The sequence below is a fragment of the Capricornis sumatraensis genome, chromosome 5 (genome assembly GCF_032405125.1).
Source record: "Capricornis sumatraensis isolate serow.1 chromosome 5, serow.2, whole genome shotgun sequence".
Lineage (NCBI taxonomy): Eukaryota > Metazoa > Chordata > Mammalia > Artiodactyla > Bovidae > Capricornis > Capricornis sumatraensis.
Genome location: NC_091073.1, coordinates 122,849,588 through 122,874,927, shown reverse-complemented (window position 1 = coordinate 122,874,927; position 25,340 = coordinate 122,849,588). Strand labels below are relative to the sequence as shown.

Here is a 25,340-nt window from a genome sequence, read left to right as displayed (position 1 = left end):
TGCAACAGAAAGCCTGGGTATTCGCCCTTCCTTCCCTGGTGGGAGGAGACCCGCAGGGGGTGGGAACACTCTAGGGATACCCCACCCCTGTCCCTTCGCCCTGGTGTCCCGGGAAGCTAGAAGGCTGCCCAAAGTCTCAGAGTAAGGCAGATATTTTTGTGTTTGGAAGAAATTTCCAAAAATAGAAGGCTGGTAGCTTGCTGGGTTGTTCCAATGATGGGAATGTAAACCCTGCAGCATCCTCTGGCCTTCTTAGCAAGCCCTCAGCAATGGGCCCCTGGTTTGAGGCTGAGTCAGCTGGAAAGGGACAGACCGAGACCCCAGGGATGCCGGGAGGTGGGCTGGGTTTCAGCCCAGGCGCCTGGCTACACGCATCCTGGAGTGAGGAACCGCCAGCGGGTCCTGCAGGCCCTTCCCAGTCCCTTTAACAGGCCGAGCGCCCGGATCTAGGAGGAGGTCGGTGAATCAAAGGGAGCGCTATAAGACACCTTGGGCCCCCTTCTCCGGCTCTGCTGCTGGGGGGTTGGGGGACACCTGTGCGGCCCGCCCCGCCCCCCAGCTTGCCCTCCAGTGACCCCAGCCCCTCCCGCGCTGGTCCCCAGCGTCTCACACAGTTTCTGCCTCGCCCTCCTGCCCCTCCGCCCTGACAGACCCGGGGATTCCTCACCAGCATCTTTGCAGAGTAACCTGCCCGGGTTCAACTCCGAAAGCCTAGGTCCTGACCCCGGCAAGTGACACAGCACCCCAGTGCCCGTTTCCTGAAGGACGCCTGGCATGGTGGTTCGACTGAAGTTCAGCAGAGTTAGTCCCGGGAGCAGTGCATGGTTTGGGCGGGTCAGGCTGAATCACCTGCACCCGTCCTGGTCTCAGCTCTGGAAACCTTGAGCTCTGAGGGGTGTGGGGGGAGCTGGGCAGAACAGCTCCCAGGAAAGGCCGGCTCCCACCTGTGCCCCAGGCCAGCGGGGTGGAGCCGCCCTCACGCTCCTGCTCTGTTGTGCCTGTCCGCTTCACATGGAAGGAGGCAAAGTGTAACTGATGAAGGAAGATGCCTGCCCTCCATCATCTGAACACGTGAATATATAGGCTTTATCCCAACTCCACATATTCCGTTCCAGACATGAATAGACATGGATGACAACAGCTTTTTCTTTCCCACTGGTTTATAAACATCTCCAGTTCTCCTTTCTTCGCTGAGGAAGGTGGGTGCAGGCAGTGTTCGGTGTTAAAGAGATGCGGATGCGCTGCCTGGAGCGGAGGGGCAGGGTTGGGAGGCAGCTTGATGGGAGGTGCTTCTCCTGGGAAATGGAGAATTCTCCTTGTGGCCCTGGCAGGGAGACTGAGGCCAGGGGTACCACTCAGACCAGACCTTTGATCTCTCGCTGAGACCCTTCCCCAGACAGGAGTCTACCCCAAACCTTCAAAGCCAGCTGGGCTGGGTCAATACAGATGCTGGAAACAGGAAGAGCCCGGTGTGCACAGCTTCACACGTCGTAAACCACACAAAGACCCCAAACCTCCCAGACCGCTTCACCTCTCTGCCTCTCTCTTCTCATACAACTTCACAGAGACCTCCCGTGTGTATGACCTAATTCTTAACATAAGCAGTGTGTGTCACCATTGTAAAGTCCTTTAGCATGTAGGGTCCGTTTTGTCTAACCCTGACTTTTCGAGACAAAGAAAAACTCATCAAGACAAAGAAGCTTCTACATCTGCAATCACACTGCATTTAGAGAGTCACCCAGGGCAACCTGGGCCGTTCAGGTGGTGTGGACTCAGGGTAACCAGGTGACCTGGTTCAAGCTGGGTCCCACATACAGTGTCCATTCTGTCTGTTCAGGCAGTGTTACCAGCCAGTCCAGGCAGAGTAGAAGCCCAGGGGAGGTGAAGGTTATGTGAGTTCAGGAGCATAGTTACTGCAGAACAAAAAAAAATGGTAATGTGGAGTCCTCTAGGAGTTATATTTTTTTAAAAAAGAACGATTTTGTTGCTAAAGGTGGGGTGGTTTATGAAGTCTAGCCCGCACACCCCATCACCAACTAAGACGGCCCTGGCGGCGGTTATTTCAGGTTGCAGAGAGGCGGTCTACTGTGGGACGTTTTCCTTGCAGTCATGCCCCTGCCGCAACCTCCTAAGTCGCTGCTCTCAGGACCAGCCGACCTGCAGCACAGGTGGAGGAGGGGGAGCTGATGAGATGGGGAAAGGCAGGCAGCCATGGGGCTAGACGGCCCCATCAGAGCGGTGGCCACGTTCGTTCTCTGCTCACTCTATCTTGGGAAGAGTGGTCGAGAGTGTTGCAGAGTGGCAACAAAGACACTGTCACCCTCCCTCGAAGGGTGAAGAAGTTCTTTTGTCCAGAACCCCTGGCTACTCTCAGTTCTCCTTGTAAAACCCTCCTTCCCCAGAGAGAACAGACAGGACGGGGAACAGGGCTGGGGACCCTGGGGGAGCTGGGGACAGCAAGTGGGAATGTGAAGCTCCTGCAGTCACACCCATCTCATTTCAGACTCTGAGGCTTAACAAATTTGCTGGGATGAAAGCTTCAACCTCTTTGAATCTGCACTCTGAAACAGATGAGAAATCCCTCATCAGGCATCACAGTGAGGATGAAGTAAGATAATTCTAGAAAGCCTGTGGCACACAGTAGGTGTTCGAGGGATGTGAGTCCACTCCTCTCTCCACTCAGAGGAAGGATGACTGCACTTTGAGACATGATCTAGAGAAGATAAACACTACGTCAAAGCTGCCGTTTCTTGCAAAACCGTGTAACATTTATTCCAGTTGCTGTCACTTATCTGCCCCTATCCTCCTAATCTTCCTACTAGTCCTGTGGGTCTCAGATCTACCCTGTTAGAGTGAAAAGGAAACACTGCTCACCCCCGGAACCAGGAGTCACTGTGATCCACTCTCACCTGGGTAAAAAGCCTTTGAAGGGAAATGACTTGGTCCCTGCATTTACCACTAAAAACCTCTCTGTAGCAACCTGACCTGCTAATTGTAAAGTTTACCTGGCCCTGTGTTTCATTTTCCCTTGGTCCTCCGCCCCTCCCGCAGCCCTTTCTTGTGCTTTAGTCACCTCTCACCTCCAGGCGAAGCCACCTAAGCTCCCTCTCCAATTCTCACATCGGTCTGGAGAAGAGAACTAAGTGTGATGGAGCTCTTGACAAACCCTGGCGTCGGTGGCCGCTGGGCTCTTGGACCTGCATGGCCATTCTTTCCGCTTCAAAACGCCCTTGGAGGTGTTTTTTACTGTAAATATGTTAAGTGCAAATGGGGGACGGAGGTGATGGCTGGACTCTCTCCCCACTGCCCTGCTCCGGATGAGGGAAGCCCTTTCCTCCAATTTCCCAGAGCTGCAGTCAGGAGAGAGCCTGCATCTTCCGGCCCAGGGCCTCGGGGCAGCAGGATCAGAGTGACCAGCCTCGGAGGCCTGCGGCCCTGCTGGGCTCTCCAGGGCCTGGGTGGGCGCCACGTGCTGCGTTCGCACCGCCGGGTGTCCCTGGCCGAGAGGAAGAGCTCTGTAGTCGAGGGCCTGCCCCAGGGCAGGTGGGCGACACTGCAAGGCCACCTGGGTATTGCAGCTTTTCACCTGGACCCGAGAGGGCTGAGGGCGAGGGCACGTGTGCGCCCCCCGCCCCACCACACACGCACACCACCTGAGCCACACAGAAGTCCCAGAGAAGGTGGGGGACCGGCGGCACGGACACAGCCGCCCACCCCTCCGCGCGTCTCAAGACCTCGGAGCAGGGCCGGGGACCGACCCTCTGCCAGCAGAGCCTCCAGATGTGGAAGCCGCGTGGGCTCTCCCGGCAGAAGCAGGCACCCTCAAGGGCTGGCGGGCAGGAGGGACAGGACGCACGCTGAACTCGGGTAGGGCGGCCAGCACCCGCAGGCCCGCTCTGCAGCGTCAGGAGAGCGAGCTCCTCGCAGCCCCTTGCCTCCCCGCCCCACCCCCAGGCCCGGCAGTTGTGCTCTTTAGGACCCCGCGGCGCGGGGGCGGGGCGGCGGGCGGCCGGGGCGCTGACAGGTGCAGCCCTCGGCCAATGGCGGCCCGGAGCCCCGCCCCCGGCCCCGCCGCGCGCGCCAATCGGCGGCCGCGCTGCGCTTCAAGTGCGCGGAGGGGCGCGGGGCCCCAGCGGCGCGCTCGCCCGCGGCTGCACCGCTGAGCCGGGCTCCCCGGCCCCGGCGCGCCGAGCGCTCGCGTGGGCTCCGTGCGGGCGCGAGTGAGCGCGGCCCCGGCGGGCCCGCCCGGAGGAGGCTTTCGGACCATGGTCGCCCTCGGCTGAGTTTCCTGCGGCCACTTTGATTACCGGCAAATAATCGTAACCATACCGAGCCTCGGGGCCGGCGGCCGCCGCGCACGGACTCCGCAAGCCCGCACGCGGCCGCGTCCCGCACCGCCCGGCGCCGATCGCCAGCTCCTAACGAGCCGATGGAAAAATCCAAAAATTTCCGCATCGACGCGCTGCTGGCCGTGGACCCCCCGCGAGCGGCCTCGGCGCAGACCGCGCCGCTGGCCCTGGTCACGTCGCTCGCGGCCGCCGCAGCTGGACCCGGCAGCGGCGGCGGTGGCGGGGCGAGTGGCGGGGCGAGCGGCAGCTGCAGCCCGGCGTCCTCGGAGCCGCCCGCGGCGCCCGCCGACCGCCTGCGCGCAGAGAGCCCTTCGCCGCCGCGCTTGCTGGCCGCGCACTGCGCGCTGCTGCCCAAACCCGGCTTCTTGGGAGCGGGCGGCGCGGGCGGCGCGGCGGGCGGCGGGGCGGGCGGCGGGCCCGGAGGGCCCCACCACCACGCGCACCCCGGCGCCGCCGCGGCCGCCGCAGCTGCCGCCGCCGCCGCAGCCGCAGGGGGCCTGGCGCTGGGGCTGCATCCGGGGGGCGCTCAGGGCGGCGCGGGGCTCCCGGCGCAGGCGGCGCTCTACGGTCACCCGGTCTACGGCTACTCGGCGGCGGCGGCGGCGGCCGCGCTGGCCGGGCAGCACCCGGCGCTCTCCTACGCGTACCCGCAGGTGCAGGGCGCGCACCCCGCGCACCCCGCCGACCCCATCAAGCTGGGCGCCGGCACCTTCCAGCTGGACCAGTGGCTTCGTGCGTCCACCGCGGGCATGATCCTGCCCAAGATGCCGGACTTCAACTGTGAGTACCGCGCAGCCCCGAGCCTGTAGAGCGAGGAGGAAGCGGGGCGGCGGCGGGGGTGGCGAGCACGGGCAGAAGGGTCTTCCGCGCATCCTCCGCCCGGCATCTCCTGCCCCGGCTCTCTGCCCCGAGCGAGCTGTGGACGCGCCCCCAGGCCGCCTCGGCTCCGCTTGGGGCCTGCGAGGACTCGCGCGGGCTCCGCAGCGTGGGATCGGCAGCGATCGAAAAAATGGCCACGCGCGGTCCTTGTTCTCTTCCTCTCTTAACGGGAAAGGGCAGCTGGAGGTGTGAGACTAAAACCTAATGATTAACCGGCAGGCTAGAGAAGGAAGTGGTGGGGGAGGGAGAGCCGAGTTAGGCGTGCCTGGGAGTCAGAGGCCACCGAAACCGGGGCTTTATGCTCAGAGAAACGGACGTGACTTCGGTCCCACATTCTGGGCTCTGGAGAGATTCCGGGTCCCTCCCAGGAGAGGGTAGAGCTCCCAGAGTCGGAAAGGAGGAATGAGCCTCAAGAGGCTGGAGACGCAAGGCTGGGGCCCTTGCGGGGCTGTACCCGCCTCTGGAAGGCGCCGGGTCCGGGGTGGGGAGAGGCCCAGGAATGCGGGTGGCCCGGTCTGAACCAAGATGGCATGCTCCAGCGGGCCGGAGATGCACCCTCCTACTTTGGGGTACCCCCTAAGGGGCTTTGAGCAGCAGACGCCCACCTCGAATTCAGGGTGCCCAGCACAGCGAGAACCCCTCCCCGAGACTGCAGCCGGGGAGGGCTGGCCACCCCCAACCCCAGAGCGGCCCAACTGTGGGCGGCGAACTCGCCACTCAGACGGGACACCTCTCCGGGGCCTGGGTCTCTCTCAGGCTTTGCCAGGGCCCAGGATTGGAGCTGCGGGGAGTCTGGATCTCTGGTCGGCTCACTGTGTCCCGGCTCGATCGGTGGAAGATGCGTGAAGCTTGACGCTTCCAGCGGCCAAACACCCAAACAAAGAGACCCCATTATTTCGGTCTGAGTGAATTTGTTTAGACTAGAGAGATGCAGGCATGGGGTGGGGGGGAGTGAAAAAGAAAACAAACACACACTTGCCAGAAATCAGATTCCTCTGCTAGAAGCGATGGTTGTGACTAAACAGAGAAAAGCTAGGACCCCACAAAGCTGGAGAAGTCACAGCCGGGTGAGAAAAGCTCAGCATGTGCGCTGTTTGCCCTCGGAGCCCCAGGCCGGCCTGGCGCAGCTCCCAGCAGGCCCTGATAGCCACCCTTCTCTTCCATGGGGTCACCCCTCCGGGCCCCAGGCCAGGCAGAGGGCAAGCTGGCTCTCGCATCCACAGCTTCAGGCACACCTGAACTACTGCTGACCCCAGTCCACCAAACCCAGGGAGCCCTCGGGGCCCAGCAAGCCCTGCTGATGAAATCCCACCCAGCTATCGTCCACTCTGACCGGATCTCCCAGCACCTGGCAGGCTTAGTCTCCTGCCGTGGGGGTCCGGGGGGAGGGGTTGTGCACACCGACTGCCCCCCTCCCCTGAACTGGGTTCCCTGGCCACCGGGCTGTTTTCTCGGGCCTCCGTGGAGCCCAAGGCTGCCCAGAAAATCGACTAAAACCCCACCGCTTTGCCAACACGCTTCGCTCATTCTTTCTCCTAATCTTGACCCGGAGGTAGCTAATTAAAACCCAGCCAGCTTTAAGTTCAGAGAAAGAATTTGAACACCGAATCCTAAAGGGCAATACGAACAGGCAAGGATGCTGGAATAATGGGTTCTCGCTGGAAAACCTGTTTGGTTTCAACTGGTGTCTCAGCCATGGGACGGCATTTCCCAAATGGTCCCTTCAGAGCCAGCATTTTAATTAAAGTTCTAATGTATTGTCAAGTTGGGAATTCGGGGCCTTGTTTAACTAAAGCAGGGGGCGTGGGCCTTCCCATAAAGCAAATTGCCCATCCCAGGGGAGCCTGGGCTGGCCTGCCCGGGGCTGGCTGCTGCTTTCCTTTCTTTTATTGTCTAACACTTGTCAGGCTCCTGGGAAATCAAGGGAAGTCTCGTTTTGAGGTCATAAAATTCTCTGTGATGTAACCGTGTGAAATTATGTAAATAAAGCAGAGAGACCTCCTTGAACACACAGAAACCCGGATCCCCCTTGTGCCCAGGCCTTTAATTTTCGTAATGAGAATTGTCCTGAAAAGCTTCCAATTGTCCCAGGCTCTGCCCCTGGGAACTGGGCAGCATTGTCAGAAAACACTTTACTGGAGGAACACATGCTTAGGCCCAGGATCTGGCCCTTTTCCTCCCTCCTCCCTTCCTCCTCTTTCTCCCCCTTTTCTCCTGCTCGTTTTGTCTGTAAGGAGGTAGTGGTGGGAATTCTGCACCCGGAAGAAGCAGGAAGTGATTCGCCAGGGCTTGTGTGGGTTTGGGCCTGAGTTGGGGGGGAAAGCGCTGGGCAGAGCGGGCAAGGGGTGGTCTTTGGGCCTCTGCTACTTGCCTTTCTGTCTACCTGCTTTCCACCAACGCTCACCCGAGGGGCCAAGGCGAGCCTGGTCGATAGGATGCCCGGCCCTGCCTGGGATGAAAAGATTTGGTCCCATTAAACCCAGACGGTCTGGGTCCACCTGGTGGTGGGGCCCAGGGCTCCAGGGCCTCCCTGAGGATGGGGTGCTGACCCTGAAGACGGAGCAGCAACCCTGCAGGGCCCGAGCAGCGGGCAGCGGGGTGTGAGGGGCGCTGCTGGCCCGGCTTGCTCCAGCCTCACGGCCTCTCCCACCCCAGCCCAGGCGCAGTCCAACCTGCTGGGGAAGTGCCGCCGGCCCCGCACCGCCTTCACCAGCCAGCAGCTGCTGGAGCTGGAGCACCAGTTCAAGCTCAACAAGTACCTGTCGCGGCCCAAACGCTTCGAGGTGGCCACCTCACTAATGCTCACCGAGACTCAGGTACGGTGCATGCCCCGCACCCCCTGCCGGCACGTTCCAGCCTCCCAGGGACCCTGTCGCTCTGCTCTCCTCACCCTGGGCCTCCCTGGGCACCTGGAGCTGCTCCTGTGGACCTTCAGGGCGTGGATTCACATCTCCCCTCAGGGTTCCTACGCCAGGGTCGGATTCAGCTGCTTCTGGTGGGCCCAGGAATCTTCACATGCACACACACACTCACGCACACACCCTGTTTGGAAGCAGGTAGTCAGTCCTCAAGCCATGTTAGAGCAATTTTGTTCGTTCCGGGAAGAGAGAGCAGGGGGCATCTTGAGATTCAGCAGTGGGCAGCGTAGCTGCCCTGGCCCTTCCCACGCAGACCGAGAGTGCAGGTGGAAGACCTCGGGGGTGGGGGGGGGGGTCTTGGTTTGAGCTTCCTCAGAGCCCCCAGCCCGTGTCAGAGTCTTCCGGAGCTCCTGAGCCCTCTAAGGGGAACCCCACCCTGGCCCTGGCGATGGCGGACGCGCCGGGCCCCCACGCAAGCAGGGGCGGGAGCTGGGGCGCAGGAGACGGCCCGGCAGGGCGGGAGGCGGCCGGCCTCTCACGCCGCGCGCGCCCGCAGGTGAAGATCTGGTTCCAGAACCGGCGGATGAAGTGGAAGCGCAGCAAGAAGGCCAAAGAGCAGGCGGCGCAGGAGGCCGAGAAGCAGAAGGGAGGCGGCGGCGCGGGCAAAGGCGGCGGCGCCGCCGAGGACCCGGGGGACGGGGAGCCGCCGGGGCCGCCGGCGCCCGGGGACAAGGGCGGCGCACGCCGCCTGCGGGACTGGAGGGACAGTGAGCCCGAGGACGACGACGACGACGACGACGAGGACCGCTTCCCCTACAGCAACGGCGCGGGCGCGCGCGCTGCCTCCTCCGACTGCTCCTCCGGGGCCGACTCGCCACCCCCGCGGCCCGGCGCGCCCGGCCACCAGCCCCCGCCCCAGTAGGGGCCCCGCCGGCGGCCCAGACGCCGCGACCTCACCCGCGCCCCCAGCCCCGCGAGCCGAGGCGCGGGGTCCTGGGGGCTGCCCTTCTGGGTCCGTTTTCAAGGGACAGAGAGAGGGAGGCCCAGCAGGTTCAAACTCGAACTCTTGTTCTTTTTAATTTAATTTGGCTTGCGTTGAGGGGAGGCGTTCCTGAGAAGAACCGACCATCGCGGGTGCCTCCCGGCTCCCTTCTTCCCGAATGGTGACGTCGGAAACCTGCGGTGTTAAACGACCTCCGAAACCTGAAACCTTCTCCGGATACGCCGTTCTTCTGAGTGTTGGAAAAAGAAAAAAATGTTTTGTGCTTATGTATATTGGGAAGGGGGGAATTTGTCATGAGCGTTCAAACTGCTGGACATCCCAAAACTGTATTGTCTTTATTTTTGTATATTGTATTTATAAATATATATATAAAGAAATGTCTACTTACGCATGCTAAATTATCATTTAGCTTCTGCCATCGCCCACGATGGAATGTAAAATAAATTGGTTTTTTTACTGGATGAGAGTGCAAGTCTTTTGAGGGGAGTTGTGAAAGCAAGTTTTACTATTTTTTGTTGCTGAAATGATGGGGTGGGCCGTATTCCTGAGTTGACAGCAGAAGGTGAAAATCAGAATCGCGAATGGGTGTCAGGACCGCCACCTCCTCCCGGCCCTGAGGCCAGGGGTCGGGGGAACTTGATTCCGGCTGCTGGGGAGTCGCAAGTACCAAGTGTCTCTAAAAGTCCCCGAGGCCAGGTGTCAGCGCGCGTCCACGTGCCGGCCCACGTCTGTCGCGGATGCGAGCATCTCAAAGGAGTAACTGGACGCCGCGTGTTTTCCTATTTCTATCAGGATCTTCTTTTTTCGCTGGCGCCTCAGACGTGGAAACACACTCTGAATATTTCAGAAAAGGAGCTTCAAATGACTACACTGGTCTCTAGGGTCCGTTTGGCCGCGGCGCTGCTTGCGCGCCCTGCCCGGGATCCCGGCCCTCTCTCCCGAAGCGCCTCGAGCCGCCCAGGGATGGTTTTCCCGGATCAGTGCAAAAGGCAGCCTGCGAGGACCGCAGCGGAAGGCGAGAACGCTCCAGCCGCGCCGCGGCGGCTCTGGGTTAATCAACGCGGCCGCGCGCGCCATCCATCACGGGCAGAGCCGGGCCCTTGCCATGTGCGGCGCACATGCCCGCGCGCCATCCGCGGCCCCCCTTCCCCCGCGTGACCGGCCGGCTGCCCCGGGCCCGGAGGAAACAGGTGAGCCTGGGCCCTGCTGCTCCCCCCATCAGCTGCCTCTCCCGCTCCCATGTCTCACCCGCACCTGGGCTGGGGCGCGCCCCTCCCTCTTACCTCCCCCTCCGCGGGCCCCCCACTCCCGGCAGATAAATGAGTTCAGAAGGGCCTGCAGTTTCATTTGGGTGATTACCGCGCGGGCGAGCGGGGCCACTCCTCAACTTCAGGGCCGGGTGAGATTAATATCCTCGCTGGCAGCTCATTATCACCCCGGCTCCTTCCATAAAACGCGGGCTCAGCCGCGGCCGGGGGCGCGGCGCTGCTGGGAGCCGGGCCGGCGCAGCTGTCGGCGCGGGCGTCGGGGCGCGGGCCTGGCCGCCCGGGGTCCAAAGGTGGGGGAACTGGGACTGGGTTTGAAACTGGAGGGAAAGCCCGAGAGCCCCAGGAGAGGGGTGGGAAACGGGGAGCGGGGAGAGACGAGAAAGACGCCTTGGGGGTTAAGGAAACCTGCCCTCCGTGTGCACCTCGCTGTAATTTCTACCACATTGCTCAAGTTCAGCCTGAAGCCATCTCGGCCGGCAGGCTGCACATCTGGGGGATAGTCCCCTGCGCCCCCCGCTTCCGGCCGGCCCGGCGTCGGCGCCCCCCCTACACCCTGTCTCAACACCGCCCCCTCCCCCGACCGGCGGCGGCCCTGGAGCGGGGTGGGCATCCGGCCTCGGCAGAGGGTCGTTGCCTCATCCCAAGGCCGGACCCTCCTGAAGCCCAGGAACCGTTCGCTCCCCCGGCGACACGGGGGCAGAGAGCAGGGCGGGAAGGCAGAGTGGTGACGACCCCCGCCCCCGCCCCCCGGCGGAGCCAGCCCGGCTTGGCGCGGGGACTTGGCGGACGGGAAGGCGGGACCCGTCCGCGGCCCCAGCATCTCCAGCCAGCGGCTTAATCGCGACGGAATTTATCTCGCTAATAAATTTAATGATCAATTCGTTCTTGTCACAGTAGCTCTTCCCCAAATCAATTATAGCAAATTTAAATATAATCACTGGCTCATCCTCACCCACTCCGGGCACAGCGAACAATTCATTCCGCCGAGTGAACGGCCGCCAGCCCCGCTCCGCAGCAATGGAGGGAGAGAGGCCCTGCCTCCTGGAGGACCCGGGTCCCAGGACCCCGAGCCAGGTCCCCTCAGCCGGGCCCCGAGGGGGACGAAGCACTGCTTCCAGACAAGCCCGGCCTGGCTATCCTCCGGCCGTGGAGTCCCAGTGTCCGGGGGGGGCCTCCCCGCCGTCCAACCGCGCAGGGCCGGCCCTGCGGACCCTGCTGCCTCAGACAGCGCGGCCCCGCCCAAGGCGAACCCTGCCCTTTGGGAACCCTGCCGGCCCCTGTTCACCCAGGGCACCACTCTGGGCGCAGGTTCTCTTCACCGTGATTGGGAGGGGGTCCTCAGTTCTGGTCGTGGGTCACTGTCTCCAGGGTGTGTGAGAAAATGGGGTTAAAGCTCTCTGTGATAGAGACCCAGAGATCGCAGGTCCAGCCCTCGCAGAGCTCGGGCCCAGGGTCCGAGGCCCTGACCAGCCTTATGCTCAGAGTCTAAAGTGCAGAAATGGCTAGAAAGTCGACAAAATGGGGCTGTTCCTTTCAGGTTGGCGGTCCTGCACCCTGCAGCCAGGCTGAAGTCAGCCTGGACAGATCAGCAGGAAAGACTGACAGCAAAAGCAGAGACTGTCAAATGGGATGATGTCAACAGTCAACACTGCGGCAGAGGAAACGATCGCCGGGACCAGGGGCAACCTGGGAAGGAAGAAAGCACTGGCAAGTCAAAGCTCTGATAAGGGATCAATGCCCAGGATATACGAAGAACTGCAATTCAACAACAAAAAACAATTCGATTAAAAATAGGCAAAGGAATTGAAAAGGCGTTTCTCTGGAGAAAATGTACAGGTGGTCCACAAGCGCAGGAATTCGCATCGCCGATCATCAGGGAACTGCAGCTCAAGACCACAATGAGCGCTCACCGCCTGCCTGTTAGGGTTTATTATAGAAAGGAGACGGAAGATAAGTGCGGGGGCGGATGTAGTGAAATTGGGTCCCCCAGCACTGTCCGTAGGAACGTAAAGCCGCGCAGCCACTGTGGAAACCTGTATGGAGGGGCCTCAAAAAAACCCAACAACCCAAGAACAATATAAGCCTGGAATTACCATAGGACCCAGAAACCCTACTTCCGGGGTATATCCAAAAGAATTGAAAAGGATCTGGAAGAGATATTTGCACACCCATGTTCATTGTAACGTCACAATAACCAAGAGGTGGAAGTCACCTAAGTGTCTGTCAACAGATGAACAGATAAAAAAATGGGAGCCACATATAAATGGTGGAATAGTGTTCAGCCTTTAAAAAGAAGGAAATTCTGACACCTGTTACAAACAGGGATAAACATTGAGGACAGAACAGTGAAATAAGCCAGTCACAAAGAGACAAATACTCTAAGTTGTACATAATTCTACTTAACAGGACTTCCCTGGGGCTCAGAGGGTAAAGGGTCTGCCTGCAATGCAGGAGACCTGGGTTCGAGCCCTGGGTTGGGAAGATCCCCTGGAGAAGGAAATGGCAACCCACTCCAGCACTATTGCCTGGAAAATCCCATGTGCAGAGGAGCCTGGCGGGCTGCAGTCCACGGGGTCACAGAGGGTCGGACACGACTGAGCGACGTCACTGCCACTGCTTATACCTGCTTATACGTATGTGTGTGCTCAGTCGTGTCCGACTCTCTGTGACCCCGTGGACTGAAGCCCGCCAGGCTTCTTCGTCCACGGGATTCTCCTGGCCAGAACCCTGGAGGGGTTGCCATTTCCTCCTCCAGGGGATCTTCCTGACCCAGGTCTCCTGCGCCTCCTGCACTGTCAGGCGCATTCTTTACCACTGTGCCACCTGGGAAGTCCATTCTGCTTATATGTGGGATCTCAAATAGTCAAATTCTTAAGCGACAGAACATAGAGAGGAGGTTGTTAGGGGCTGGGGGCGGGAGAAAGAGGAGGATGTTCAGTTTTGCAAGATGAAAAAATTCTAGGGCTCTGTTGCGCACAGTATGTGTATAGTTAATGCTACTTACCAGACCCTTCGAGTGGCTAGGAGGATCCCCTCCTCGCTCATCCCTCCCTCCCCCTCCTCCCCTCCCTCTCCTCCTCCCCTTCTTCCCCGCCCCCCCATCGCTCCTCCAGAAAGGGCTCGCTTGCTGTAGAACACGGGGATCCCGGGAAGGCTGAGGAAGGGAGCCCCGGCCCCCCAGGACCTGAGTGGCGCGGGCCCCTCTCCTGCCGCCCCTCCTGGTGTGGGGAGCCTGGTGCGCCCCAGGCCGGTTCAGCGGGCATCCAGGTTTGCGGCCTCCCCTGTGCCCCCACCTCGCCCCCTCGAAGTCCCCGAGTCCGGGACCGCGCTCCGGGGGTGGGGGCCCCCGCGGGGAGGGGCCCGGGGTGCAGAGCCGGCTATGGGAGACGTGGGGGGGGCCTCTGCCTGTGGGACGCGGGCGCCCCCCACCCGTATCAAAGTCCTGCGGTGCCTGGTGTCTCCCTCAATAAAACTAATCCTTTCGGAGGTGTGACTCAGCCCAGATCTTCGCAGTGTTCCAGACTGCAGGCAAATATGTTTTTCAGATTTGGTTTTTATGGTCGGATTAAAGTTTATTTTCCATAATAGGGCACCTAATAAAACTCATAAAGCCGGGTCGGGGCTCCAGCTGGTGGCCTCGTTTAACACTTTCACTTCGTAAATCACTTTACGACGGGCCAGGTGTGTCCCCAACGAGAACCAGCCTGCGACCCCCGGGCCCCTGCCCCCGCGCCCAGTCCCGCGCAGCCCCAGGCCAGGCGGGCCATCCATCGAGGGTCCGCGCCCTGGTCCCTGCCCTCCTGCACCCCGAGAGGCGGCGGGGGACCCCCAAGCAGGCGGGGGGGGGTCAGGGCGGGAGGCGGAGGGGTCCCCCGGGCGCGCGCCCCGCCCGCCGTCCCCGCGCCGACCCTGCATTCCGCGGCCGCGCACCTGGCCGCCCCGAGTGTACACAGGGTGCCGGACAATGTGCGGCTCCCCTGCCATTGTCCGCGACGCTGGGCGGGACAAAGGTGCCCCCGGCCGGCGGCCGCGGCGAGGGGCGGCGGCGCGGTTTACCCAGCTGGGGGCGGAACAAAGGGCCGCCGCCTTATCGCCGCCAGGCCGGTGGGGGGGACCGCGGGCCGGGCGGGGCGCGGGGTCAGCCCGGGGGCGCGAGGAGGGCCGCCCGAGGGGTGGCCGCGCCCCCTCACGGAGTCCCTGCCGCCCGCGGGGGCTCGGGAAGGGGCGATAGGCGCCCCACGGGCACCCGGGGCTGGAAGAAAAGGAGGCTCGTCTGGGGGTGGGGTTGGTGCTCCGAGTCTGCAAAGATGCTGGTGGGTTTTGAGTGGGATCACCTTCCGATGCAGAGCCCTGGTTCCAAGCACAGGTTTTCCTCTGTGCTGAAACAGCACCTTGGAAAATGATACACAGAAAGAGTGAGTCGCCCTGGCTCGGGGGTTTGTGAGGAGAGAAGGGCCCGCTTTCCAGTGTCCAATCTGGGGGACCCCAAGGGATTTTCTGGGGCCAGTACTCCTAAGGAGACACCCACGCCCAGGGTTCTTAAGGGAGACACCAGTGCCTGAAGCTTGCGGCTGAGTTTTTCAATAGCTAACTCTGTAAAGGAAAGGTAACTTGTGTGTGTGTGTTTTTTAACCCTGGGTCTGCTTTCCTGCTTTGTACTTTTCATCACCCTGGTTCATTTATCCTGGTGATTAATTTATTGGGGATGGGGGAAACTGTCAGATTCCCACAAGCCCTGGGATCAGGCACCTGTGTGACACCACAACCTTTTCACCCACAAGAGATACTAGCCAGCCCAGAAAATCCATCAACCACCCAGTCGCTCGGCAGATTCAGAACAGCTGCTCTGCTAGACATGGTTCTGAGCACCAGGGGGGGTGCATGGGTGAGTGAAAGACAAAAGTCTCCACTCTCCTCGAGTTACGAGTTACGCAGTAGGAAGGGAAAGACCAGACTGGCACTCGCTAAACTCGCGTCACATAGTGTGAGGGGTGTGTGAACCGGGAAGGCCAGGCTCCAGGTAAAAAGCGAGGAGGGAAGGCCAAGCCCCCATCACCTGAGTGCAGGACTCCTCCTCTCCTGCACGGTGGGAAGGCGAGGAAGTGCGCTGTAGCTGTAGCTCGGCTGCCTGCCTGTGCGAGAAGAATCAGAGACCTTTAAGAACCGTACAGGGTACTTATCCCGGGTCCAAGCCGTCAGATACTCACTTCCTGTTTAGTGTCCTAGCCCTGATGGTGGAGTCAGTCCAGAAGACAGAGGTGCACGTGTGCGTGGTGGAAGTGGGAGTTTAGAGACAGGAATAGGTTTCAGGTATGTTTTCCTCCGTTCTTTGTTTTCCAGTGAGATGTAATTGACCTAAACCATGGTATTAGTTTTAGGTAATAGTGATTTCTTAAGTAATTCAGGCCTTTAAGACCACTCTAGAAAATAGAAGAGAAAGCCACAGTTTTCACATAAAAGATTCACTGCCAATTTTAGGGAGTCTGACCCCAGACACAGAATCTTCCAGACCCCTGGGAGCAGGACGAGATCTGTGGTGTTCCCCTGCACAGAGACTCCTGTGCACTGCTGGGAACCTGGAGGCAAGCCCATCACACCCAGCACGCCCCGCCTGCAGGAGCCGGTCGAGCTGCAGGACTCCCGTCTCCCTCGCTCACCGTGGACGTGGAAGCCTGTGCATGCTTCCAACCAGGATGCAGGCCCGTCACCACCACCACCACCCCTGCCGTTCTGTGCCCAGAGGGCCCCGTGCCCCCATCCGTAGGAGGAGGACCAGGTCATCCCGTCTCACAGGAAGAGAGGGGGCTTCGACAGCTGAACCCGCGCCGGGCTCCACTTGCAGGCTCATGGGACAGTTACACAAACCAGCTCCCAGCCTCCAGAGCCACAAGCCCGGGTGGGACACAGAACCAGTCCTCGAGCTCCAGTGAGGATCCTCAGGGTTTCAGTTCAAGGCTGGTCCGGGGAAAGGCCGTGGTGGGTGGGGGTAGGCTGGGGAGGAAGTCTCCTCAGGGATTCCAGGGACTCGGGAAGCCAGGCTGAGATCCAGGAGGCAGAGGCGCAGGCGACACCCGGGCACTTAGTGGCTGGGCGGCCTTGGGCAGGGGCGTGACCTCTCTGTGCCCGAGGGCCTCGCTTGGCAGAGTGGCAGCGCCCGTCTCCTGGGGCAGCTGTGGAGAAGGGCATGCACCGTGAGGAGGGGCCAGAGGAGGCTCCCTGCATCAGCCCCCCAAGCCTGCGCCCTCTTGCCTGGGGCGTCCCCGCTGTCCACTCGCTGCCCTGCTGGGCTGGTTGGCCAGGTGTCACGCGGACCCAGGGCCACTGTGTCCACACCATGGGATCATTCTCTTTGGGACTCCGGCCGAAAGGAGTGATGGACAGACAGACAGAGAAGGAGAAAGCCTGTGAGCTGATGGCTGCCTGGGAACCTGCCTCTCTCGGCAGCCCGAGCCCTGAGCCTCCTTTTGTCCAGTGGGCATGTGAAGATGGGACGTGCCAGGGCCTTGAAAAGGGCTTGTCCGCCCGCTACCCTGGAGGGGCAGGGGCCAGCCGGCTGGACTCAGGCGATATGCAGGGTGACCACAAGCCTGGGAGGGAGCCCCGAGTCCCACCTGAGCCACCGACCCAGAGAGAGCCGAGCTGAGGGCGGCTGTTGCAGGTCGCTGCATCCGGGGCAGCCTGTCACCTAGGAGGAGCTGTCTGAGCCGTGACTGCTGGGGTGAGCTCTGGCCTACTGATGGCTCCTGGACCCCTGAAGGAGGTAATATTCGTGGAGTAACTCTCATCTGCTGAGTTGGAGCCAGTCTAAATGGAGGATGGAGAACCGCAGAGCCGGGCTGTCCCTGCCGTGGGCCTCAGGGCGGAGCAGGCTGTAGGCAGGAAGCCCTGGTGGGTCCCCAGGAGAGGGCAGCTCCCTGGGGTTGTCCGCACCGCCCGTGCTAGTCGGTGACCGTGGGGTCCTCATCCTCACCACTGTGAGCACCCCCATGGCCTGCGGGCTGCCGGGGTGCAGGGGCGGAGTCAGCGTTCATCAGTTAGGACCAAGGTGGGGGGTCCCCAGGGGGCAGGAGAGCCCGAGGGACAGAAGTTCACTCTGTCTCCTTCCACCTGGGCCCCGGGGCTGGGCTGGTGGCCCTGGGACCCCCAGGTGCCCAGGCCCTTTATCACGTGGCTCTCCGTCTGTGGTTCAAGATGGGGCTCGGGCATCCTGGCCAGCTGGATGGAGGGTGGTGTGCATCCTTCCTGGGGGTCAGAGTGCAGCCTCTTCTTTCCCTCCCCTCTGGTGAGAAGGCTCTCTTTTTTAATTTGGCTGCGCTGCACGGCTTGCAGGATCTCAGCTCCCTGACCAGGGACTGAACCGGGGCCGTGGCAGTGAAAGCCCCAAATCCTAACCATGAGGCCGCCAGGAAACTCCCAGGTGAGAAGGCTTGATGCCCACGCTGAGCTTTGCCAGCGGTCGGGGAGTCTTCATTCCCGTCTGTGCGCAGGCCTGTGCTTTGGATGTGTGCGCGTGGGTGTGTCCAGTCGCATCACGGCATCGCGTTCCCCATTTCTCACCCCAGCCTAACTCTGTCCTGCTTAGACGCCAGCCTCCCCAGCCCGCCCCTGGGAACCTGTGCTTTGCCGTCCAGCTCTGAGAGTCTGCCTGGTCTGTTGAATGAGTAGGTTGTGGTCCTTTCAGACACTTCCCGCAGCGTCCCCTGTAGGTCTGAGCACGTCGAGGGGCTCCAGTGAGTGAAGCTGGTTTTCCCACGTCTCCTCCCCGGTGTTTGAACCAAGGGCTCCAGGTCACATCTGTGCTCCCTCTCATCCTCCCGGTGCAGGCCCTGTGGCTGAAGCCGCCCTGGACACCACGCAGGGCCTGCCCTGGCGCCGTGGCCTCCGGCATCGCCCCCGTGTCCGAGGGCCTCCCCACTGGCCGCCCCATCTGCTCTGAGCCCAAGGGTGCAGGGGCAACAGCTGGCTGCCCGGGTCAGGAGCCCAGCAAGCTGATCCCTGTGCGCCGAGGGTCCCTGAGGCCTACTGACGGGCCGTCACAGGCACCAGTGCGTGCTGCTGCCCGGGACACCCCCGGGAGCCTGAGGGCAGGGCAGCCAACAGAGCAGCGGTCAGGAGGCGGCAGCCAAACGTCTTGCTTTGAGAGTTAGAGCCAGTGCCCCTACAACATGAGTCCTCCACTGCATAGCGCAGGGAGCTGTGCCCAGCAGAACCACACACACACGCACGTATGCTCAGCAGGACCTGAACATACATGTATACACACGCACACACGTATGCTCAGCAGAACCCGAATATACATATATACACACATACACATGCATGTATGCTCAGCAGAACCCGAATATACATGTATACACACACACATGCACGTATGCTCAGCAGAACCCGAATATACATGTATACACGCACACACACGCACGTATGCTCAGAAGGACCCGAATATACATATATACACACACACACGCACATATGCTCAGCAGAACCTGAATATACATATATACACACATACACACGCACATATGCTCAGCAGAACCTGAATATACATATATACACACATACACATGCATGTATGCTCAGCAGAACCCGAATATACATGTATAGACACACGCATGTATGCTCAGCAGGACCTGAATATACATGTATACACACACACAGACGCACGTGTGCTCAGAAGGACCCGAATATACATGTATACACACACACACACGCACGTATCCTCAGCAGAACCTGAATATACATGTATACACACACACATGTATGCTCAGCAGGACCTGAATATACATGTATACACACACACGTATGCTCAGCAGAACCCGAATATACATATATACACACATACACATGCATGTATGCTCAGCAGAACCCGAATATACATGTATAGACACACGCACGTATGCTCAGCAGGACCTGAATATACATGTATACACACACATGTATGCTCAGCAGAACCCGAATATACATGTATACACACACACACACGTATGCTCAGCAGAACCTGAATATATACACGCACATACACACACATATGCTCAGCAGTATATGATAACCTACAAGGGAAAGAACCTGAATATATATGTGTGTACACACACGTATGCTCAGTAGTATACATGTTATAGGCTTCCCTGGTGGCTTAGTTAGTAAAGCATCTGCCTGCAATGCGGGAGACCTTGGTTCTATCCCTGGGTTGGGAAGATCCCCTGGAGAAGGGAAAGGCTACCCACGCCAGTATTCTTGCCTGGAGAATCCCATGGACAGAGGAGCCTGGTGGGCTACAGTCCATGGGGTCATAAAGAGTCGGATACAACTGAGCAACTTAGCAGAGCATACATGCTCAGTATTATATGATAACCTACAAGGGAAAAGAACCTGAATATACCTATATATGTATATACACACACATATACACACGCACACATATACGCACATGTACACACATACACACATATACACACACCTACATATATATACACACATGCACACACATATACACATACACATATACACACGCACACACACATACACACATACACCTACATATATATACACACATGCACACATACACACATATACACACGCACACACATACATATATACACACATGCACACACATATACACACGTATGTGTAACTGAAGCTGCGCTATACACCCAAAGCTTACATGATATTGCAAATCAACTCTACTTCAATAAGGATAGTGTTTAAGAAAGTCCTCTGCTACATTTAAAACCAGCAATATTGGCGGGCTCCATAGCTCTCAGAAATCTTCCCACTACCTTGACATATTTCCTGTTCCTATTTTCACAGGTAAAGGAAACACCCGAATTGTCACACACTGCATTCTTGGCAGCTTTTCAAAACTGCTTAAAATAGTCCCAGGTTTTCCCAGAAGCACCAGGGGTGTCGTGACCCCCTGGGTCTCCTCCCAACAGCGCCCTCCTTGCGGGTGGTCTGCCCCACCCCCACCCCGGGGGGCCATGGAACCGTCCCAGCACCCCCACACTGTGAGGCCTTCTCTCCTCTATCTTCGTAAAACAAAGTAATTCACTTTTAATGACTGCTGGTTGTTTCCTTTCCCAGTTCTGTTTGAGCAGATAGTGTGTCGGGGGCGGTCCCAACGGGGTTAAACCACCGTGACCTTCATAATCAGAGAATAGAAACAAATTGTGTTTACTCACATATGTGACCGCGTCTCTGGTGCCCAGATGCCCCCTAATGACAGGTGGGGTGATAATATATTATCAGGCCTCTCACTCACAGGTAACAAAGTACTTTATTATCCCACCCAGCAGGGAGAGGGCCCATGGTCACATGGTGTCCGCGGCCTGGGGCATAAGCAGTCTCCCTGCCGGTGGCCCCGTCGGGCCCCCCAAGCCTGGAGATGGGGTGGCAGGAGGCAGTGGGGAGCAGAGCCCCCGCGGGTCCCCTCTGGGATCTCGACAGGCACTGTTGGCAGCTGCTTTCAGGAGCCACATCCACGGCCCTGGCACCCCTGGGGGGGCCTGACCTCAGCGATAGTTGTGACCAGCTCACAACAGACCCCCATGCGCGTTGTTTCTCTGCCCGCTAGCTTCCTGGGGCTGGGCCAGGAGCCGGCACGGAAGCTCGGCAGGGAGGTGGCTGGAGCCCACTGGTGTCGGGGAGAAAGTGGAGGCCTGTGCCGGCCTGGCAGACCCAGACCCGGCTTCCTCCTGGCCCGAGTGGCCCGGCCTCCAGGCGGGCAGGTCAAGCCCCAGACGCGAGGCGACTGGACGAGGACACAGAGCACAGCTCCACCTCAGCCTGGTCCTGCGCGCACGGCCCGCGGCTCGCGAGCACGGGGGAGGTGGGCCTCGCTCCCGCTGCCGTGGGCCTTGCTGTGCGGATAGACAGGGCACAGGAGGAGACGGCCAGCCCAGACCCGGGGTCCGCCCTGTGTTTTCCAGTTCTCTGTTTCATGGCTCTGGGGGGGGGGTGTTCATGGTGGGGCTGGCACAGCCCTGTTCCAGGGCAGACCCGGGGCAGGCCGCCTCAGCCTGGGCAGCTTTAGTGAGCCCTACAGTCACTAAAGTAGTATGCGGACTCTGACTGGCTCATCAAATCTGATTAAGAAAACAGGTTTAAAAAGCAAAAATACTCATTGTCCATCTAAGTCAAAGAGCCTCTGGGTGCCGATGACCACTATCTGCGTCTTACCTGCTAGCCTGGGACCAGACCAAAAAGTACTTCCTCCCCCAGTGAAAAGTTCGAGGGAAGGATAAAGTAAATCTCAAATGACCACGTTGTATTTTTGATGAGTTAAATAAGCGTGGTCTCTGCCCCTGGCGTGTGAACTGGCTTCTTTGCACTCGGTAAGCCGGGGAGGCTGGTGTTTGTAAAGCCCTGTTTCTGATCATCACACCCTCGGGCACACCTGCTCGCAGGGGAGGAAGTCGGAGCTCTGGCCGCCCGGTGCAGTTAAGTAATGACCTTAACAGCACTCAGGAGGCCTGCCCTCGGTTTTCAGACGTGTGGTGCTGGGCACTCCGCAGGCGGACTTGGAGCCGGGCCGGCCTCCAGCACCTCGGTTTCCTCTTGTGCTTTTCTGCAAGTCTTGTTTTACTCTCATTAAGGATAGTTTCCCAGAGATACTAACAATGTCCTGGATAAGCCAAAGGTATTTAAGAATTATAAAGTAGATTCAGACCTTCTGAATCATAGTCACGGCAAACTGGGGACTGAGGAAGCAGAATGCCTTTAGACATACCCTCGCCTCAATGTGCGCTTTGGGGAGAAGCAACCACAGGGAAGCTCCACCCTCAGACGATGAACAGGCGCCTCCTTTTTCCAGGTGAGAGGCTCCCTGGGGACTGAGCGACACACAACACAGCACCAGGTCCCCTGAAGGACGCAGGGCTCATCTTAGGTCATAAAATCTCCTTCTCCGGCAAGTTAGAGGTGCCCGCCCTCCTGCGAGGTCAGGCTGTCCGCTCAACTGATAAGCCCGGCTTCTTCGGTCAAGTCACTGATACAGACTTGGGGGGGGGGTGCAGAGAGGGAAGCCGCGTGTGGGGACAGACCCCACATCCCCGCTGGGGACCCTCGAGGCCCGTCCGTGGGGCCGCTGGACGGTAGTGGGTCCCACTTCCCAGCGCTGCTCGTCCAAGAGCAGCCCCCACTGAGCTCTTGGGGTGACTGACCAGGACAGCTGGCCACGCTGCCCGCTCTCCTAAGTGGGCAGGATTCAGGGTCCATGAGAAGAGAAACGAGAGGGGCACGGACTGACTTCGTGGTTAGTGAACCATCCTGAGGCTCAGAGAAATTACCGCTGCCATTCTGGGCACTCACAGACCTACCTGAGCAGCTAGAGAACACACAGATGGCAAAGCGGCTTCACAGAGGGGGTGGCCTCTGCTGTGGGTGAGTGGCGGGGAGGCTGGCCTGAGCCAGCCAGGCCCGACGTGCTTCGTCCCTTCTGCACCTCGTGCCTGAGCAGCTGGCAGGCTACTGGAGTGTCACCGTCGCTGAGGCGAGACGGGAGTGCTCAGGGGTTGTGCCATGAAGCTGGCTAATGAGGGGGTTGGAAACTGAACCCCAGACCTGGGTTTACGGAGCTGGGATTCTCTCCAGCTGGCAGGATCTCCTCCGACAGGCAGGGGACCCCCACCCGCCCGACCCGAGGCCCTGCTGGGAACACTTCTTCTGTGCTTGCCGTGGCCAGCGACGGCGTCTCGAGACTGCCATTCACCACTTCAGTGCTCTTGAGATGGGTAGAGTCTGAGCTTTCCCAGGAAAAGCAGAGGAGCATAGAGGCTCATTTTTAAAGAATGCCAGCTAGTCATGTAGGAGGGATGGCGGAGTTAGAAAATTCCCAGCTTGCCATAGTCGATTCTGGCAAGCATCGCTGACACAGGCCTGAAGTTCAGGTTTTGCTGCACTTTTCCCCGTTGGGAGATGTCCTTAACTTCTGGTGATTAGTTTCCCTTAATCATCACAGAGGTGACAACGTGCCTGTGCAGGCTTCGGCTGTAGCTAGTGGCCAAGCACCGCTGGCCTGAGCCATGCGCTGACCGCTGTCCCACGGCGAAGCCGGGAGGGGCCGGCCCCCGAGTGTGCTTCCACAGCCACGGCCACGTGGAGCCCGCCGGACGTGTGCAGGACTCGACGTGACAAAGGGCTGGTTTCTTGGGGAGTTTTAGTTTCTTGGCAGCAATATGGGGCACGTGGGAGCTTAGTTCCTGACCAGGGATCAAACCAGTGCCCCCTGCGTTGGTTCGAAGTCCCCCCGGCCCCTGTTTTTGGGCCTTGAGAGAAAATTTTAAGTGGGGATGGGATGGGGTGAGTGTTTGATACTAAAAGAGAAATAAAAAGAAATGTAACAATTGAACCTTGACTGTATTCTATCTAGGGGGAAAAAAAGCTGTAGGAAATTCACTCCAGAACAACCGGAAGGATAAAAACGGTCCATCTGCTGGACCGTCCCTGAATGGACGTCCGTGTTCTCAGGGTGGTCCTGGCTCCCCTGTACTTGAATGTCCTCGTCCTCAGGAGACACAGGCTTAGGAGCTGTGTCCTGACGTATGCACTTTCTATAGCTGCCATCAAAACGTGTGTGTGCGTGTAAATGGATGTGGATTACATTAAAAAATAAAAAGAGAAAAAGCAAATGGGGAAAATGCTAACGATGGACAAACCAAAAAAATAAAAGCAGCAGAATTTGCCGGCTTCTTAGGAAATGCTTCTGACCAAGTAAAGGGAACATGCAGCCCACCTTAAATGATTTTCTCTAGAGAATAATTTTAAAGTCCTCTTACTTATTCTGACCTCAGGCTGAGCCAAATAAATGCCACCCTGGTTGCATGTCTCGGGGCCCTTGAGGGGCGACCCCCCACGCCTCTGTCAGCAGGGTTAGGGAGGTTCCCCAGGGCTGGAAGCAAAGACGCAGGCCGTGCCGCAGCCAGGGGTGGGGGCGGGCACCCATCCCCTGCAGACCAGCGGCTTGAGTGTCCCAGGACATGCCACCGCGATAACCCTGAGGCCCTGGCCGAGTGTCCCGCTTTGGACACACTCAAGGTCAGAACCACTCTGCTCGCCAGGCCCGCGTGCACACACATGGCGTTGTTTTCCAAACACACACAGCGGCCTCAGAGCATTTTAAACTCGGTCCCCACTTTCCCTTTCATCATCTTATCAAGCAAACATCATTTTTCATTTTACCCAGCTCCACTTGAGACAGACGTCATCTGCGTGTGAACTTGACCCCTCTCCAGTCGGCGTCATCCGTGTGCAGTAAGGTATGAAATGTGAGAAGAGGAAAAGCCCTGATTCCCAGGCCAGTGCTCCTTTCCCTGGAAGATCCATGGTTCACTAACCTCTCGGAACACTCCAGATGTGTGTGTGTGATGCTCTCTACACACCCACTTGTGCACCTTAAATGCGTCGCCCGCGGGGAGACGTGCAGCCTTGCAGTCGTTGCTCCCACCTGGGGTCTTCCTGAAGCCCCTGCTCGGTCACAGAGCCACCGTCCCAGGACAGTCCTGAGCTGTGCTGGAGCTCCCAGGCCGTCTCCAGGTCCTCCCAGGCTCTGCTCTCTGCACCAGGAGCTGCCGAGCAGCACCCAGTCCCTGGGCCCCTTCTCCTAACTCAGTTTCCTTGGGGGGTTCTGGCACCCGGGCCTCAGGCCGCCACCTTGGGCGGTGTGTCTGTGGCCCCCTGCCCGACCCTGCTGCTGACGGGCGCCAGCAGGGCCCCAAACGCCCCCTGGACCTCTTCACTGAAAGGCGCCCACTTCCGCTGCTTGTGCCTCAGTTGTGTCTCCAGAATCTTCCTTCTCACACTGCTGTCTTGGACCAGGAAGGGGACGAGAGCCACCAACCCGGGCTCAGCCACCAGCCTTCCCACCAGGGGACCCGGCACCTCCCGCTGTTTTCAGGCAGTATTCCTGGAAACACAGCCTCAGTGGCTTCACTCCCTTGCTGATGCTCTTTCGACGGCTTTCCCTGGTTGAGCAGATACATGCCTGCTTCTC

The 25,340-nt window shown here is 59.4% G+C and overlaps 1 protein-coding gene across 1 annotated transcript; it reads left to right on the top strand.

Annotated features, from left to right (window-relative positions):
* The first annotated feature begins 4,429 nt into the window (after positions 1-4,429).
* On the top strand, positions 4,430-9,008 carry MNX1 (motor neuron and pancreas homeobox 1). The gene is made up of 3 exons (XM_068973404.1): positions 4,430-5,129; positions 7,884-8,044; positions 8,643-9,008. The coding sequence occupies exons 1-3, from the start codon at positions 4,430-4,432 to the stop codon at positions 9,006-9,008; spliced, it is 1,227 nt and encodes a 408-aa protein (XP_068829505.1).
* The last annotated feature ends 16,332 nt before the right edge of the window (positions 9,009-25,340 follow it).